Source organism: Solanum verrucosum, unplaced genomic scaffold (assembly GCF_900185275.1).
Source record: "Solanum verrucosum unplaced genomic scaffold, falcon-dt-bn FXZP01000103.1, whole genome shotgun sequence".
Classification (NCBI taxonomy): Eukaryota; Viridiplantae; Streptophyta; class Magnoliopsida; order Solanales; family Solanaceae; genus Solanum; species Solanum verrucosum.
The window spans coordinates 3402725-3415442 of NW_026020048.1; the positions used below are offsets into that span (position 1 = coordinate 3402725).

The 12718-nt window shown below is 34.3% G+C and overlaps 2 protein-coding genes across 3 annotated transcripts; one reads left to right on the plus strand and one right to left on the minus strand.

The window, feature by feature from the left end:
- Positions 1-1071: 1071 nt before the first annotated feature.
- On the plus strand, positions 1072-3252 carry LOC125822189 (uncharacterized). Its single transcript, XM_049501571.1, has 2 exons — positions 1072-1407; positions 2860-3252. Exons 1-2 carry the CDS (start codon positions 1122-1124, stop codon positions 3240-3242), a joined length of 669 nt encoding a protein of 222 aa, XP_049357528.1. The 5' UTR covers positions 1072-1121; the 3' UTR covers positions 3243-3252.
- Positions 3253-4019: 767 nt separating this feature from the next.
- LOC125822172 (aspartic proteinase-like) lies at positions 4020-9440 on the minus strand. 2 transcript variants are annotated; one of them, XM_049501554.1, is made up of 14 exons: positions 9400-9440; positions 8164-8535; positions 7997-8057; positions 7023-7117; positions 6830-6942; positions 6459-6627; positions 6339-6378; positions 6152-6216; positions 5442-5555; positions 5256-5320; positions 5018-5171; positions 4831-4950; positions 4419-4507; positions 4020-4299 (listed from the first exon to the last, which is right to left on the minus strand). In XM_049501554.1, exons 2-14 carry the CDS (start codon positions 8527-8529, stop codon positions 4215-4217), a joined length of 1536 nt encoding a protein of 511 aa, XP_049357511.1. In that variant the 5' UTR covers positions 8530-8535; positions 9400-9440; the 3' UTR covers positions 4020-4214. The 2 variants fall into 2 exon arrangements, with proteins under 2 accessions (XP_049357511.1, XP_049357510.1); XM_049501553.1 differs by lacking the exon at positions 9400-9440 and adding an exon at positions 8802-8823 and having other exon boundaries at positions 4062-4299.
- Between the last annotated feature and the right edge of the window lie 3278 nt (positions 9441-12718).

The window sequence follows — 12718 nt, forward strand, 5'->3', positions numbered from 1 at the left end:
CTAACCATATAAAATTTGTTTTAAGTAAATTTATTAACGCAAACTATCTATAATTCTACTCCGTTTATTTTTAGTTGCCATGTTGCGTTTTTCTAAAGTCAATTTGATTAATTTTCAAAGTTAAATTAGATTATATTAATTCGATATTTAAACAAAAAAAAATTAGATATTCAAATACTATACGAAAAGTACTATAAATTGCAATTTTTTGCATGTCAATATAATGAAAAAATACATCATAAAATCTCAGCTAAAGTTCTTATTGTTTGATTCTAAAAAAAAAAACTATGACAACTAAAAATGGACAGATGGAGTATATGCTAAATGGCTTCAATGTCGATGGGCTACCCATGGAGGATGTTCTTTTCTATTTCTACTTGGAGTAATATTTTTCACACGAAACATATTAACATTGATACTCCTTTTTCTTTGCCAAAATGGTGCACCTAAATTTACCAAAACTTAGTTTTTTCATGGAAGTAAATTCATGTGCACCTCACCTCATACTTTTTTTCTCAAGACAAACAAAAAGAAAATTTTAATAGTTTAGTTGGTTAACTATCAAATTTTTCCTCCTTTTATCACCCCAATTTTTAATTATTATTTTTTAAAAAAATAAAGGAGTCTAGTCTCAATAATTGATCGTTACTCAACACTGACATATATAATCCTTTTTTTTTTTGAAATGGCAAGTCACATATGTAGTCTAGGGATAAATTTTTATTTTTCCCTTAAGAAACACTTTAAAGTTTTAGCTGATTGAAACCAGGGAAACAAGTTAACTTCAATGATTCATTGATTTTGCAAGGCATGTACATTAATCAGTTCATGGCATGTTGGCTAGTTAGTGACATGTCATATATAAGAGTTCGATACCAAATATATGTAATATCACACTTCTTTTTTCATTTTATCACATAAATTAAAATGGAGAAAAAATAATAATTAAAGTAACAAAAAAAAAAAACATACAAGTATTTATTTGCTCTAATCAACCAAAATTAATTAGACTTGTTCTCCCTCCTCGTCGTGCTCATGCACTCAACGCTCGCCAACCGCTGATACACCACCGATTCTCTCCGATCTGGAAAAAAAATTAATCAAAATCAAAATCCAGGAGAATGATCCAAGTGCTGTTTACTGTGATATTCGCCGAAATGGCGTTAATCCTGCTCCTCATATTCAAGACGCCATTGAGAAAACTTGTAATAATGGGCCTGGACCGTGTTAAGAGAGGCCGGGGCCCAATCGTCGTGAAAACTACTGGCGGCACCATCTTCATCGTCATGCTGTCCTCCATCTACAGTGTGGTGTCTATCCACAAACGGTGGATCGATGAAGATGGCAATGTTACCCCAACTGATCAGATTCTTATGGCTCAACATCTTCTAGAAGCTTCTCTCATGGGTAATAACATTTTCATTTTCTCCCTATGAATCTTATATGACTAATGTTAATTGTATTAGCAATGATACAGTGAAATTCTGAATCCGCTAACTTTAAACTCTGAATCGGTTTCTGCGGATTTGAGTGATTGATCAATTCATATAATTTGAGAAACAATCTCTATTTATGATTTTTTTTCCTTGCGAATCATTGTTTTGATGAGCAAGTCTCCTGGCTTTCTCGCAACCCTCCAAACAATAAGCTTTGGATTGGATGTACTTGAATGGAATTTATATCTATACCAAGTTCTCAACAGCGATTGTTTGTTTGATTTTTTTGAAGTTATTCTCTTTTGTAATTTTAAGTGATGCATTTCATCTTTATTGCCATAAACATAAAGGTTTAAAAAGTATGTAGAAGTTTTCATTATTAAGCACCAGGTCGGTATAAAAACTATGTACAATTTGTTTCATGTTTATATGGTAAATTCATCCATAGTAGGTACCTATGAAGTTTCCCAACTCTCATATAGAACACAATTTTCTCTCTTTGCACAAAAATACAAATGAAAAGGAACTTGCGAATTGTATGAATGATTTAGGTTGCACTAGTTAAAAGAAAGATGATGCACAGTGAGAGAATCACTTTTTTCCTAGCTTCTAATTGTATCTGTGACATGGAAGAATGCAAACTTCCCTTCCTAGGAGATCATAATGCATATGAATTGATGATAACCCTTTTTGTGGTTTGATCAGGTCCTTTAAGTTTGTTGGCATCATAACTGCGTCTTCTAAGCCTTGTGTTTCTCTAATAGTGCTATTCTATTCCTGAATAATGTGATAAAATTAAAACTGGTTTCTTATGTGGTGAACTTCATCAGTTTATGCTCAAATCCTCCAACTTGGAGTTCCAAGTATCTGGTATCAGTATAGACAAAATCAGAAAGAAAAGAAACTAAAATAATCTTCTATTTTCTTTTATAGATTAAAAAGAAATTCTAGTCTAGGATGAGATTGCCTTGCGGCAAAAACAGAAAGATAGAGAATGAGTCGTAATATTCTGTTTCTTCTTTGTTTGGATTCAAGACATTGCCAGTCTAGGATGAGAAAGGGCAACATTCTTTGTTTGAAACAGGGAAGGGTTAAAATATCAGTGTGGAAATGCTATTAATGGATGGAACTTCCTGGTCCTACCACTACAGAAGCGAAAAAAGCTATTAGGTGAACACCAAGATATCTTTGGGTCTTTCAATGAACTTGTTGTGTTTTCTGTTTTGGGGTATCAATGCTTATTGATCCAAAAGTAAACAGAAAGTTGTCATTCAAAGAATTTGTTATCTATTGAGGGGTTAATGCTTCTATTGTTGAGCATATGGTCAAGGAATAACAATTTGGTTGCCTTTGCCCCTTTATTCTTCTTACCCCAGTAACGGCTTTCTTACAAATTTGACCTTTACATGGGACTTGTATGCAGGTTTTACCCTGTTTCTTGCTCTGATGATTGACAGACTGCACCACTATATAAGAGAACTGCGTATGAGGAGGAAGAGCATGGAAGCAGTGAACAAGCAAAACAGAGGTTTTGAGGATGGGAAGAATGGAGCTTCTGACGATATGAAGTCTTTGGAGGAAGAGGCAAGTGCATTGCGTTTGAAAATAAAGAAACTGGAGGCAACTGTCGAGGAAAAAGCTAAAGAATCAAGTGATGCAGAAGCCAATGTAGTTGCTCTTAAAAAGCAATCAGAGCATTTTCTTCGTGAAAATGATAGCTTACATGAGGATAACCAGAATCTTCGTGCTCAAGTGCAATCACTGGATCAGAGATTGTCAAACTCTGATGTTAAGAAGGCTTCATAAGGAATCATGTCTCACATTCATCATTTGGAAGTCCACTGATAATTAGTGTCTATTCATGCTCAAAATATCAATACATAGAATGTAGAATATTGTAGGTTCCCATAATCCTTAGTGATTTTATCAGAGATTACACTCAATGGAGGTGTTCAAGTTTTTATCCTTACTGGCTTCATTGGCAAATAGAATCTTTTCCTCAACTAGTTTAGAGGCCTCTGAAAGTACTACTTGTCTGTAAGTTTTTATTGTCAAGACGGCTTCCTTTAAAGTACTTTGTAGGTTTGATTTTAATGTCTTGAATTGCAGTTGATTCTTCAGGAAAATTTATTCATTTAAATGAGAATTCTTTTGTAGTCTTCTAGCTTTTCATTTTCTTTTGAGATTGAACGGTTTCTTTTATTTCCCTTCACTCCTGTTGGCATTGCGTCACCATGACGGTAGCGCACTCAATTTTACCTTCATATTTTTCAGTTATGAAATTTAGATAAAACTCTCTCCTTGTGAATTTCCACACATTATACAGTTCTAATTACGAAAATAAAGAACTCTGAAAAGGATAACTACATGACTCAGGTGAGGTAATCAAAAGACACCAAAGTAATTCCAGAGTAGGCAGAAGGAAAGTACTTGTAAGAGGTTGTTTCCATTTTTATCTGTAAATTACTTGTAAGAGGTTGTTTCCATTTTTATCTGTTGGAAAATATTTACCAATTTTTTTGCAACAAATTTAAATGATGCACGACAACAAAATCACCTCTATTACGCCATGATAGATATTACACAAGGACAAGCATATACACCAGCACAAACAGTACTACATATCTAGTCAAACGAGAGAAGCCAATATTTACAAGGTTTTCCTCTTGCAATACCTTACGGTCCAAACTTTTACAATCCCATTTGCTGATAAAGACTTATTTAAGGGCAAGTCACTACACAACAACATCTGGTAGTGGCTTGCATTTTTTTATTTCATTAAGCTGCTTCAGCGAATCCAACTCTAAGTTTTCCAGAATCAAAGACTGTGTGATATCGACCCATGAAGACATCCCCCAAGATCCTGCACCACCGAAGCCATAAAGCAAACAACGTTTATCAATTAAGGCATGTTAGCCAGTGCAACTAAACAAAAATAACAGAATTGGCACGCGTGAGTGTTAAGACAAGCGGGAAATATACCAAAGAGGTCCACGGGGTGGAGGAATGTCCAAAGCAACGAAGCCACTAATACATTGTGCAGCGCGACCTTCGCCCACCTTGAGTATGTACTGGTGACAAGACAAGATTGCAAGCTTAATATAACTCAACTCTATACCAAGTATTAGGAACCTTCCCCATAGCATAACTATTTAATCAATGCTTTGAGTAAATATTTCAATAAAAACAGATATTATTCCTACTTCTCTTAAAAGCAGTGAGGCGCTTTTCAAATTTAATGAGAACTTTTAAACAATAGTCTCCCTAGATACAGGGAAAATAAAAGATTCCTCTACTAGACACTCATTAAAATAAAGGAGTGTCGAAAGCGGCATCTATAATTTTAGAGACACCAGACAGCATCTATATTTATAGATATTAACATCAAACATACCTCCTCAGGTGCGAGGTCAAATTTTTTGCCACCGATTGTGAAGGAAACACTAGGCATGCCAGAAAGCTTTCCACAATCAACAGCTGATTGTCCCATTGGGCTTGGAAGTCGCTCACAGAGCTGTTAACGCCATCAGCTGTCCGAACTAAGTTAAAGAAATCAAAAAAATGTGATGGAAGATATTTACCTCATTCACATAGTTCAAAATGCGATCCTGAGTCTGGTTCTGTCTAAGTTGGTTCTGCATCCATACAACTGCCATTTCACAAGCAGAGCACACAGCATCGTGCAGTCCTGCTGATTTGCCAGCTTTCTCGTCTACAACACTTTCAATGCCCATGCTGCACGTGGAGGAAAGAAATCCGCTTAGATATTCAAGTCATAAATGTATGACCTAGGTGAGGGAAGAGGGCCTGAATCCTAACCTTACGCCTCGAGTTCCATCAAAGGTGCACAACCCAACCTGTGAACAGATCTTCTTTGGGTTTGCCTGTTAGGATACAAATCCATCAAAATATTGGGAAAGGCAACTAGTAATATAAACGAGATCAGATCATGAAAAAACATTAAGAAGAAAAACAAACTATCAACTCAAACAATTGGTTGCTCACCTCTGTTAAAAGCATATCCATTATTGTTTGCCCATACTGTTGAACAACAGTTTTGCATTGTTGGCTAACAACTCCAGAGGCCCCAATGGCATGATTAATCATAGTGATTACAGTCTGAAAGATAGAGAAGGAAGGAGACAAGAGGGTAGAATGATGAGGACTAGAAAATGCAGCAGTAAAACCTTACACTACTATAATTGTTTGGACAAAAGCTGAAGTTTTTTTTTTGTATCATATCGTTGAACCATTAAGGCCTTAGAGATGACAATCTAGAAGCAGTTTCTTTTTTTCTCGATGAAATAATCTAGAAGCAGTTCCAAGTTGCACTATTTTTTCCTAATAAAGGAGATCCGCAAACAAATAAGGCAGGAACAACAGGGACAAAGCAAAAGGAAGTAGTTGTTAGCAAAGGAAATCAGTAATGTAGTATGTCCCGATACTGGAATGAATCAATTTCATCACTTCTCGTCCTGCTTTCATGGCTTAAAAGGGGAAAAAGAGAAGTTCAAATGCCTGATTGATTCATTGATTAAATAAACTGATATCCCGAAGAAAAAAATTTAACCTAGTCACTCAACTATTAACAAGCCAATTTGATGAAGCTACACATGAACAAGACTGTACGTAACATTCTGAGATTCAATGTCAATGGTGGGAAAAAATAGCTGAATAATAGGAACGAAAAAGAGAATCCTCCTTTTGGAGAATACCGTTGGACCAGCCAAGAGAGAAGTTCCTGAATCCGCAATTGCAGAACATCCACCGTCACAGTAACCTACATAATTCAATATGTCAAAACAACAAAAAGCAGGGACAACCAGGGGCAAGTGGTCTCATCAATATCCTAGAGTTACCAAACTAATTTCCTGTTCGAAAAGAGAAAGGACCAAAACGTACCTGTAGCTTGGCCATCGATCAGAACATCACCCATATCAAACTGCCAATTATATTCTGAGATTAAGAAAGCAGTTGCAAAAAGTCTAACAACAATTTTCCAAGGATATAGAGATACCCCACCTGCCAATAACCCTTCTGTGTGACTGGGACATAAGTGTGTTTTCCCCTAAAGTGCTTAGGATCAACCCCACCAAACACAATTTCACCGCCTTTCTCTTCCTCTTTGTTTCGATTCAGCCAAAATGAGAAGACAGGCTCCTTGACAAGACCCTGTTTGACCATGTTGTACCTATAAAACACAGAAGAAACTCTCGAGATCAATATCAAGTTATCAACCCAATTTTCTTGTATACAAGGAGACACTCAAGAAATCCTTCAATCCAAAAGAAGAAAACATTTTGATGAGATAGTAAAATGTCTAAAGCATGAACTCAGTCAATAGGAAATTGAAAAACATTTGAAAAGAATACAAAGGAAATAAGCCAACGCACCATACTGGAACAGCATTTCCAACAGAAATCTCACGGAATCCAAGACCCAATATACCATCAAACTTGGCTACCAAAAATGTCACACTGGGTTCTCTGGTTGCCTCAATGAACTCCTGTTGTCATTAACAACCTCCACAGATGAGGGACCATATATTCAATAAAATATGACCCAGAAGACTGAAGCCACACTCACCTGATTTTTCACAACAAGGTCACCAACTTTGACGTTATCTTGACTGAAGAATCCAGATATTGCTCCAGTGCCATAATGAATTGCAGCAGACGTCCCTGTATGGCATATTAAGAAGAAAAATGTCTGAATGAACGGGTTCTTTTTACAACAACCAATTCAAGATGTTGGTCAACTTAGAAAGTAGACACTGAAGAATGACCAAAGGTCACTCCCGAACACAGAATAGACATCAAGTAAAAAGGACATTTAATAGATATCAAAACTCAGAGAAGAAACTCCACCATAACTAGTTCCACAGTAGACAAAACAGTTTAAGAGGCACAATTTTTATCACCTCATGTCATAGAGAAAAAATGATAGAGATAACCATGAACACCACTTTCAGGACAGAAAGCATGTTATCTAATTATTATTTTTCATGAGATTTTTGATGTCCATCACATAATTGGATGGAAACCATAAGAATGGTGAGTGTCTTCTTTATTTTATTTTTTTCTTCGGGGGGAGAGGGGATTAGGATGAGACCTTCTATCTAGAGGTTGGGACCAGGGTGATCAGTTTGGACTCAAAACCTATGACATGTCAAGTTTACTGCCAAATGCCAATAATGCCACACTTCATCTTATAGACAAAGAGTATCCATTTATGCCACACTATATCCTTATTAATCAGTTCCAAAATAAATTGACACATTTCTACGTTTGAAAATGTTTTAATTTAAACTTCCCATTTTATCATTAATGAGAAGCTTTTATTGTGTACTAGTGTTTTAGCATGTTTAAGACCAAAAGTTTCATTTTATTAAACATGCTTAAGACCACCTTAAACTCCATGCCGAGTTCAACTATGACATAAATTGGAAAGGAAGGAGTAACACATATCAAAGAGAAGCATGTGTTTCATGCTGCAATTGAACCAATGACTATCAATGAAAAACTGCTCACATCAAATATAGACAAAGGTCAGACACAAACCATTTTTCTTATAAGTACTTGATTGGCTCGACTTATACTTGGAATGGAAATGGCAAGGGACCTGCATGAATGTAGATAAGCATAAAAATCGATGATCATCAATTATGAGTGGCCAATGTTAGCTTTTTCTGGTATGCTTTCAAACTAAAGATGTAAAAGAAGCTTACTGAGAAGTAACACTTTGCTGAAGGCACCCACAAATTAGAGCTACCAGTATCAAAGATCACAGTGAACTTCTGATGGGGAGTGCCTACACCAATCTCTCCAAAGTACTGAGCATCCATATAGTTCTTTAGTGCAACAATATCTGTATCCTCCGACGCCCCAAGATCACCACGGAAGTTGTACTTCCTAATAGAGGCCCGCAAAGCCTCCGCCTCCTTGGACTCTAGGCGAGCAGCAAGCCGGTTGTTTTGATCATATTTGATCTTTTTCAAACCAATTCTAACCAAGCCATCATTTGATGTGGAGAATGCCAGAGGAAATAACAGCGTTGAGAGAAAAAAGGTAACAAGAAAGGCTTTTACTCCCATATTGACCTATGCAAGTTCAAATTATCATTCCACATTAATAAATTTTAGCAAGGAATTAGAGAAACTAAGATGCCAAAATCATTTAACCAATAAAAGAAAATGCTCAAAAGATCAAATCATTCATGTTAAGCCCGTTGCATGTCTTTGCCAGCTCTTACTGGTAATATATATGTCTTTTTAAGCAAAAGATAATAAACATTATGTCTCAAGCTACAATAAAAATGGGAGAACCAAAGTGAAAACAATAAAATCAGTGAGTTCAGAAACAAAACTTGCCAACTTGGTACACATTCAAATCCTACAGAAGGAAAGCTACACATTGGAGCTTTGTTACCTTCTCCCCCTTTAACTCTCTCATCATTAATCCAATACCTTGCTACCTAGCAAGAACAACCAACCATACCCCCACACCTACACCCCCATACACATACACGTGTCACACAATGACAAACTCTCCTGGTGACTATTTCCCCTAAAAAAACATTAGGTTCTATAACAATTAACTGCACCCCATCAAAGCTCAAACATAGTTAAATCATAAATGCCATAAAAGAGGAAGAAGAAAAAAATAAAGAACACTAATTTCAACACAATCCCTCAATATTTCATCAACTTGTAACAGAAACACAATCCTTGAGAACAGCAAACCAAGCTCCACAAACAAACAAACAAACAAACAAAAAACATAAAAAAAATTAGTTCTTTCTTGATATGGGAAAATACCCAACCTTAAAATTAAATTCTAAAATCTTGAAAACAAATATAAATGAAATAAACCCCAAAACCTCACAGAAACAAAAAAAAAAACACAACCAAGCATAAATATTAATCTTTCTTGAATTTTAACAAGGAGAAAAGAAAACTACTCACCAGTTTGATGAAACAAGAAAAGAGAGAAAAAGGTGGAATAAAAATACTCAAGTTAGGAGATGCTCTGCATGAATAAATAAAAGAACCAACTTTGCTGAGATCAGCTACCGTTCTTTAAAAACTCTCAACCGTTGGATATATTAAATCTTGACCTTTGATTATCAGTTATAAATATCGTTTTCCAAAGATTCTTGATTACAAGAACAATTTTCAGTTAAAAAAATAAGATTTGCAACACAATCGTAGCCGTTGGTTTTGCAATGAACGGGTGATAGGAAGAAAGTGGGTCCAAGGGAAAGATTGAAGCAAAAGTATCAAGGTTATGATAAGGATAGATTAAAAGTGAGTGTTGAGTGGGGGCATATGTAGTAACTGAAACCTTACGCGTCAGAAACTTGTTTTAATTGTTGGTGCGCTTTACACGCGACACATTGCTTTTTCTTATGTCATTCCTCTCCTTCCATTAAAAAAAAATAAAAAAATTGAGCGTATTTTTTAACTTGATCTCAATTTATAATTTTTTTTTTAATTTTGAAGAAGGTATATTATGTAGTTATAATTTTATATAAAATTGAACAAGTTGATAATCCTCCTTTTCGGATATGATAGGAGTAAAAAAAATAAAAATCTAAGGAAAGTGATAAAATTACAATTTATGTAAAAATTCAAGAACTCTTTCTTTGAAATAGGTCTAGTGTCATTCTAATGATAAGACTATGTTCTATTCGAATTAATTATATATTTCTAATTCTAAATCCATCAACTCTATTACTAGGATTAGTTTGTGGAGATTGTGCTGATTTTATGCACTTTTTTTTTTTCCATCTAGTATCTAGTACCCACATTGGAACCCGACTAAATCCGAATTCAAGCTGGAAAGTCCCACATTGGGGTAAAGCGCTCCCTAACAAAGGCGATTCCGTACCCAAGGGAGCTCGAACCCGAGACCTCTTGGTTAAGGATGAAGAAGTACTTACCTCTCCACAACAGCCCTTATCGGTGATTTTATGCACTTTGTAACAGGGAAGCATATCTCACAATGTCAATGCGTTGCAACATAATTTTCTATGTTTACAGAAAATAACACTTGGATGGATTGATGCAAAAGAATGTCATGTACTGGATTTATGGGATGATAAGTCTTTGAATCTCAAAATGGGTAGACCCCTATTCAATAGAGTGGGCTATCGATTGGGCAACATTAGCGTACATATGGTCCATTAGAAAATGGGCCAAAATTAGGGAGCAGGTCATGGTACAATTTGTCGAAGTCCAACTGATCAAAAATGCATATGGCTAGTTGGTAGGATTTTCCCCTTTTCAAATTTCAAGTGACATAGATTTCAACAAGGAATTCAAAATTTAAAAAGTAAACATTTGATAAGAGTTAAAAAGTTTAAGATTTATTATATATATATATATATATATATATATATATATAACAAATAATTTTAACTTTGTCATGTACGTAGCTTTCTAGTTAAAGGGGGTTAATCCCCCTAGCTCCACCAATGCCTCGCCACCCTCTGCCACACAGTTAAAATATGTCTTGATTGTTAAAAAACGATTTGATGTATTAAATTCTTGTGATACATGAAATTTGAAAAAGAAACAAATCATATTGATATAGTGTGTACGCAACATATAATTATGTCAAGGCATGAGTAATTGCTACTATGACTAAACAACTCATTATTAAAGTTCCAAAATTTCGTCTAAGCTTTTTCTCTCCATCTCGATCACAAATTTATTTTACAATGGTTACTAATTGATCCAAACATCCAGTGATATTAGTTATTTATTTCCTCCATTTCAAAATATTTGCTTCACTTTTTGAAAGTTTAACTATATTTACAAATTTTAAGATACTACATTTCCTCACCATACTGATAAGAAAAGAAATATCAAATTATATATTTTTCATATAATTTTAAATATTTAAATTATTTATAACTTAATATATCAGTCTTTTAGAAAAAAATTGATTCATGAATAAAGACTAAAGTAAAATATTTCAAGATTATGTTATGTCTGAGATTAATTAAAATATCCATCCTTTATTGCACCTTAGATAAAAGGTGCAAGTAACCTAAATCTATCTAAACATCTAAAAATCCCATTTACACAAAATTGATATTTTCTTATTAATTTATTACATTATTATTTCGTAAAGAGAGAGGAGAAAATAAGATCACATGAGAGCATGTGTGAATAATAATAAGGTCGTTGGGAAACGATGTTGTACGGTGGATATAGTACGGTTGCGACCCACAAAGTCACACGTTCCATTATTATTATTATTTTTCTTATATATAAAATAATTGGATTATTTATTTTAATAAGTACACTACATATATGATTGGTAGGCACATCATCAAATTAAAAAGTCTAATATATGTGCACGTAAGTCAATAACGTATCTGACTTGTCCAATAAAATACTACAATTATAGACTACTTCCTATACTCTCTCTTTCAATAGCGTCTTTTTTTGTTTTTGTTTCTTAGATACAAAACTTTTACTCAATATTGCCTAATCCATGAACTTCTGTTTTATCACAATTATGCACTCAATTTTTGGGAAAACCATCCAAAGATGTTTATAGATAATCTAAAATTGATTAATTTCATCCATTGTTTTGTTACGCCATTGGTCCATTTATGTTTTTCTTGGTTCGTAAATCTTCTCGTATTTTCCCTTTTATTGATGGAGCTACAACGTGAAAGGCTTGTATAAATTTTTTGAAAAAAAATATCAAACATTTCACTATGATTTAAAATTACCTCGACATTACAACACAATTAGGAGTCAAGAGGTAAAATGAAATTGCTAAAGACGGGTAATATTAAACCAAATGTTAACGTCAAAGTTGCTCAATTTTGAATAATAGAAGGATAATTTAGATGTTACCATATTTTTAAAGTACCTCCGTTAAGATATACGTTCGCATTTCGAAATATGTTTTGGATATTCAACTGTTCTAATGTCAATTTATTCCGTTTACTATTCTTGTGGTGGTGTGATATCCCACATCATTTTAATTTAATTTTTAATCCGTGCTTTGTTTTTTCAGACCTTATTAAAAAGTTTATGAATTCAGTTCCTCAAAGACCATTATATTCAAAAACAAATCTTATAGTCAGCCAGCCCATATGATGTTGCTAGGAAGGAGGCATTTAATTTGCTGCATTTTCTTTTAAATAATATACAATTGGCCCCATTGCTAGCTGTTATACCATCATTTTATGAGTCCAACTATTGAAAAAAAAAAGGAGTGAACTCTTCCTAACAATTATAAAAACAAATACTCCATTCGTTC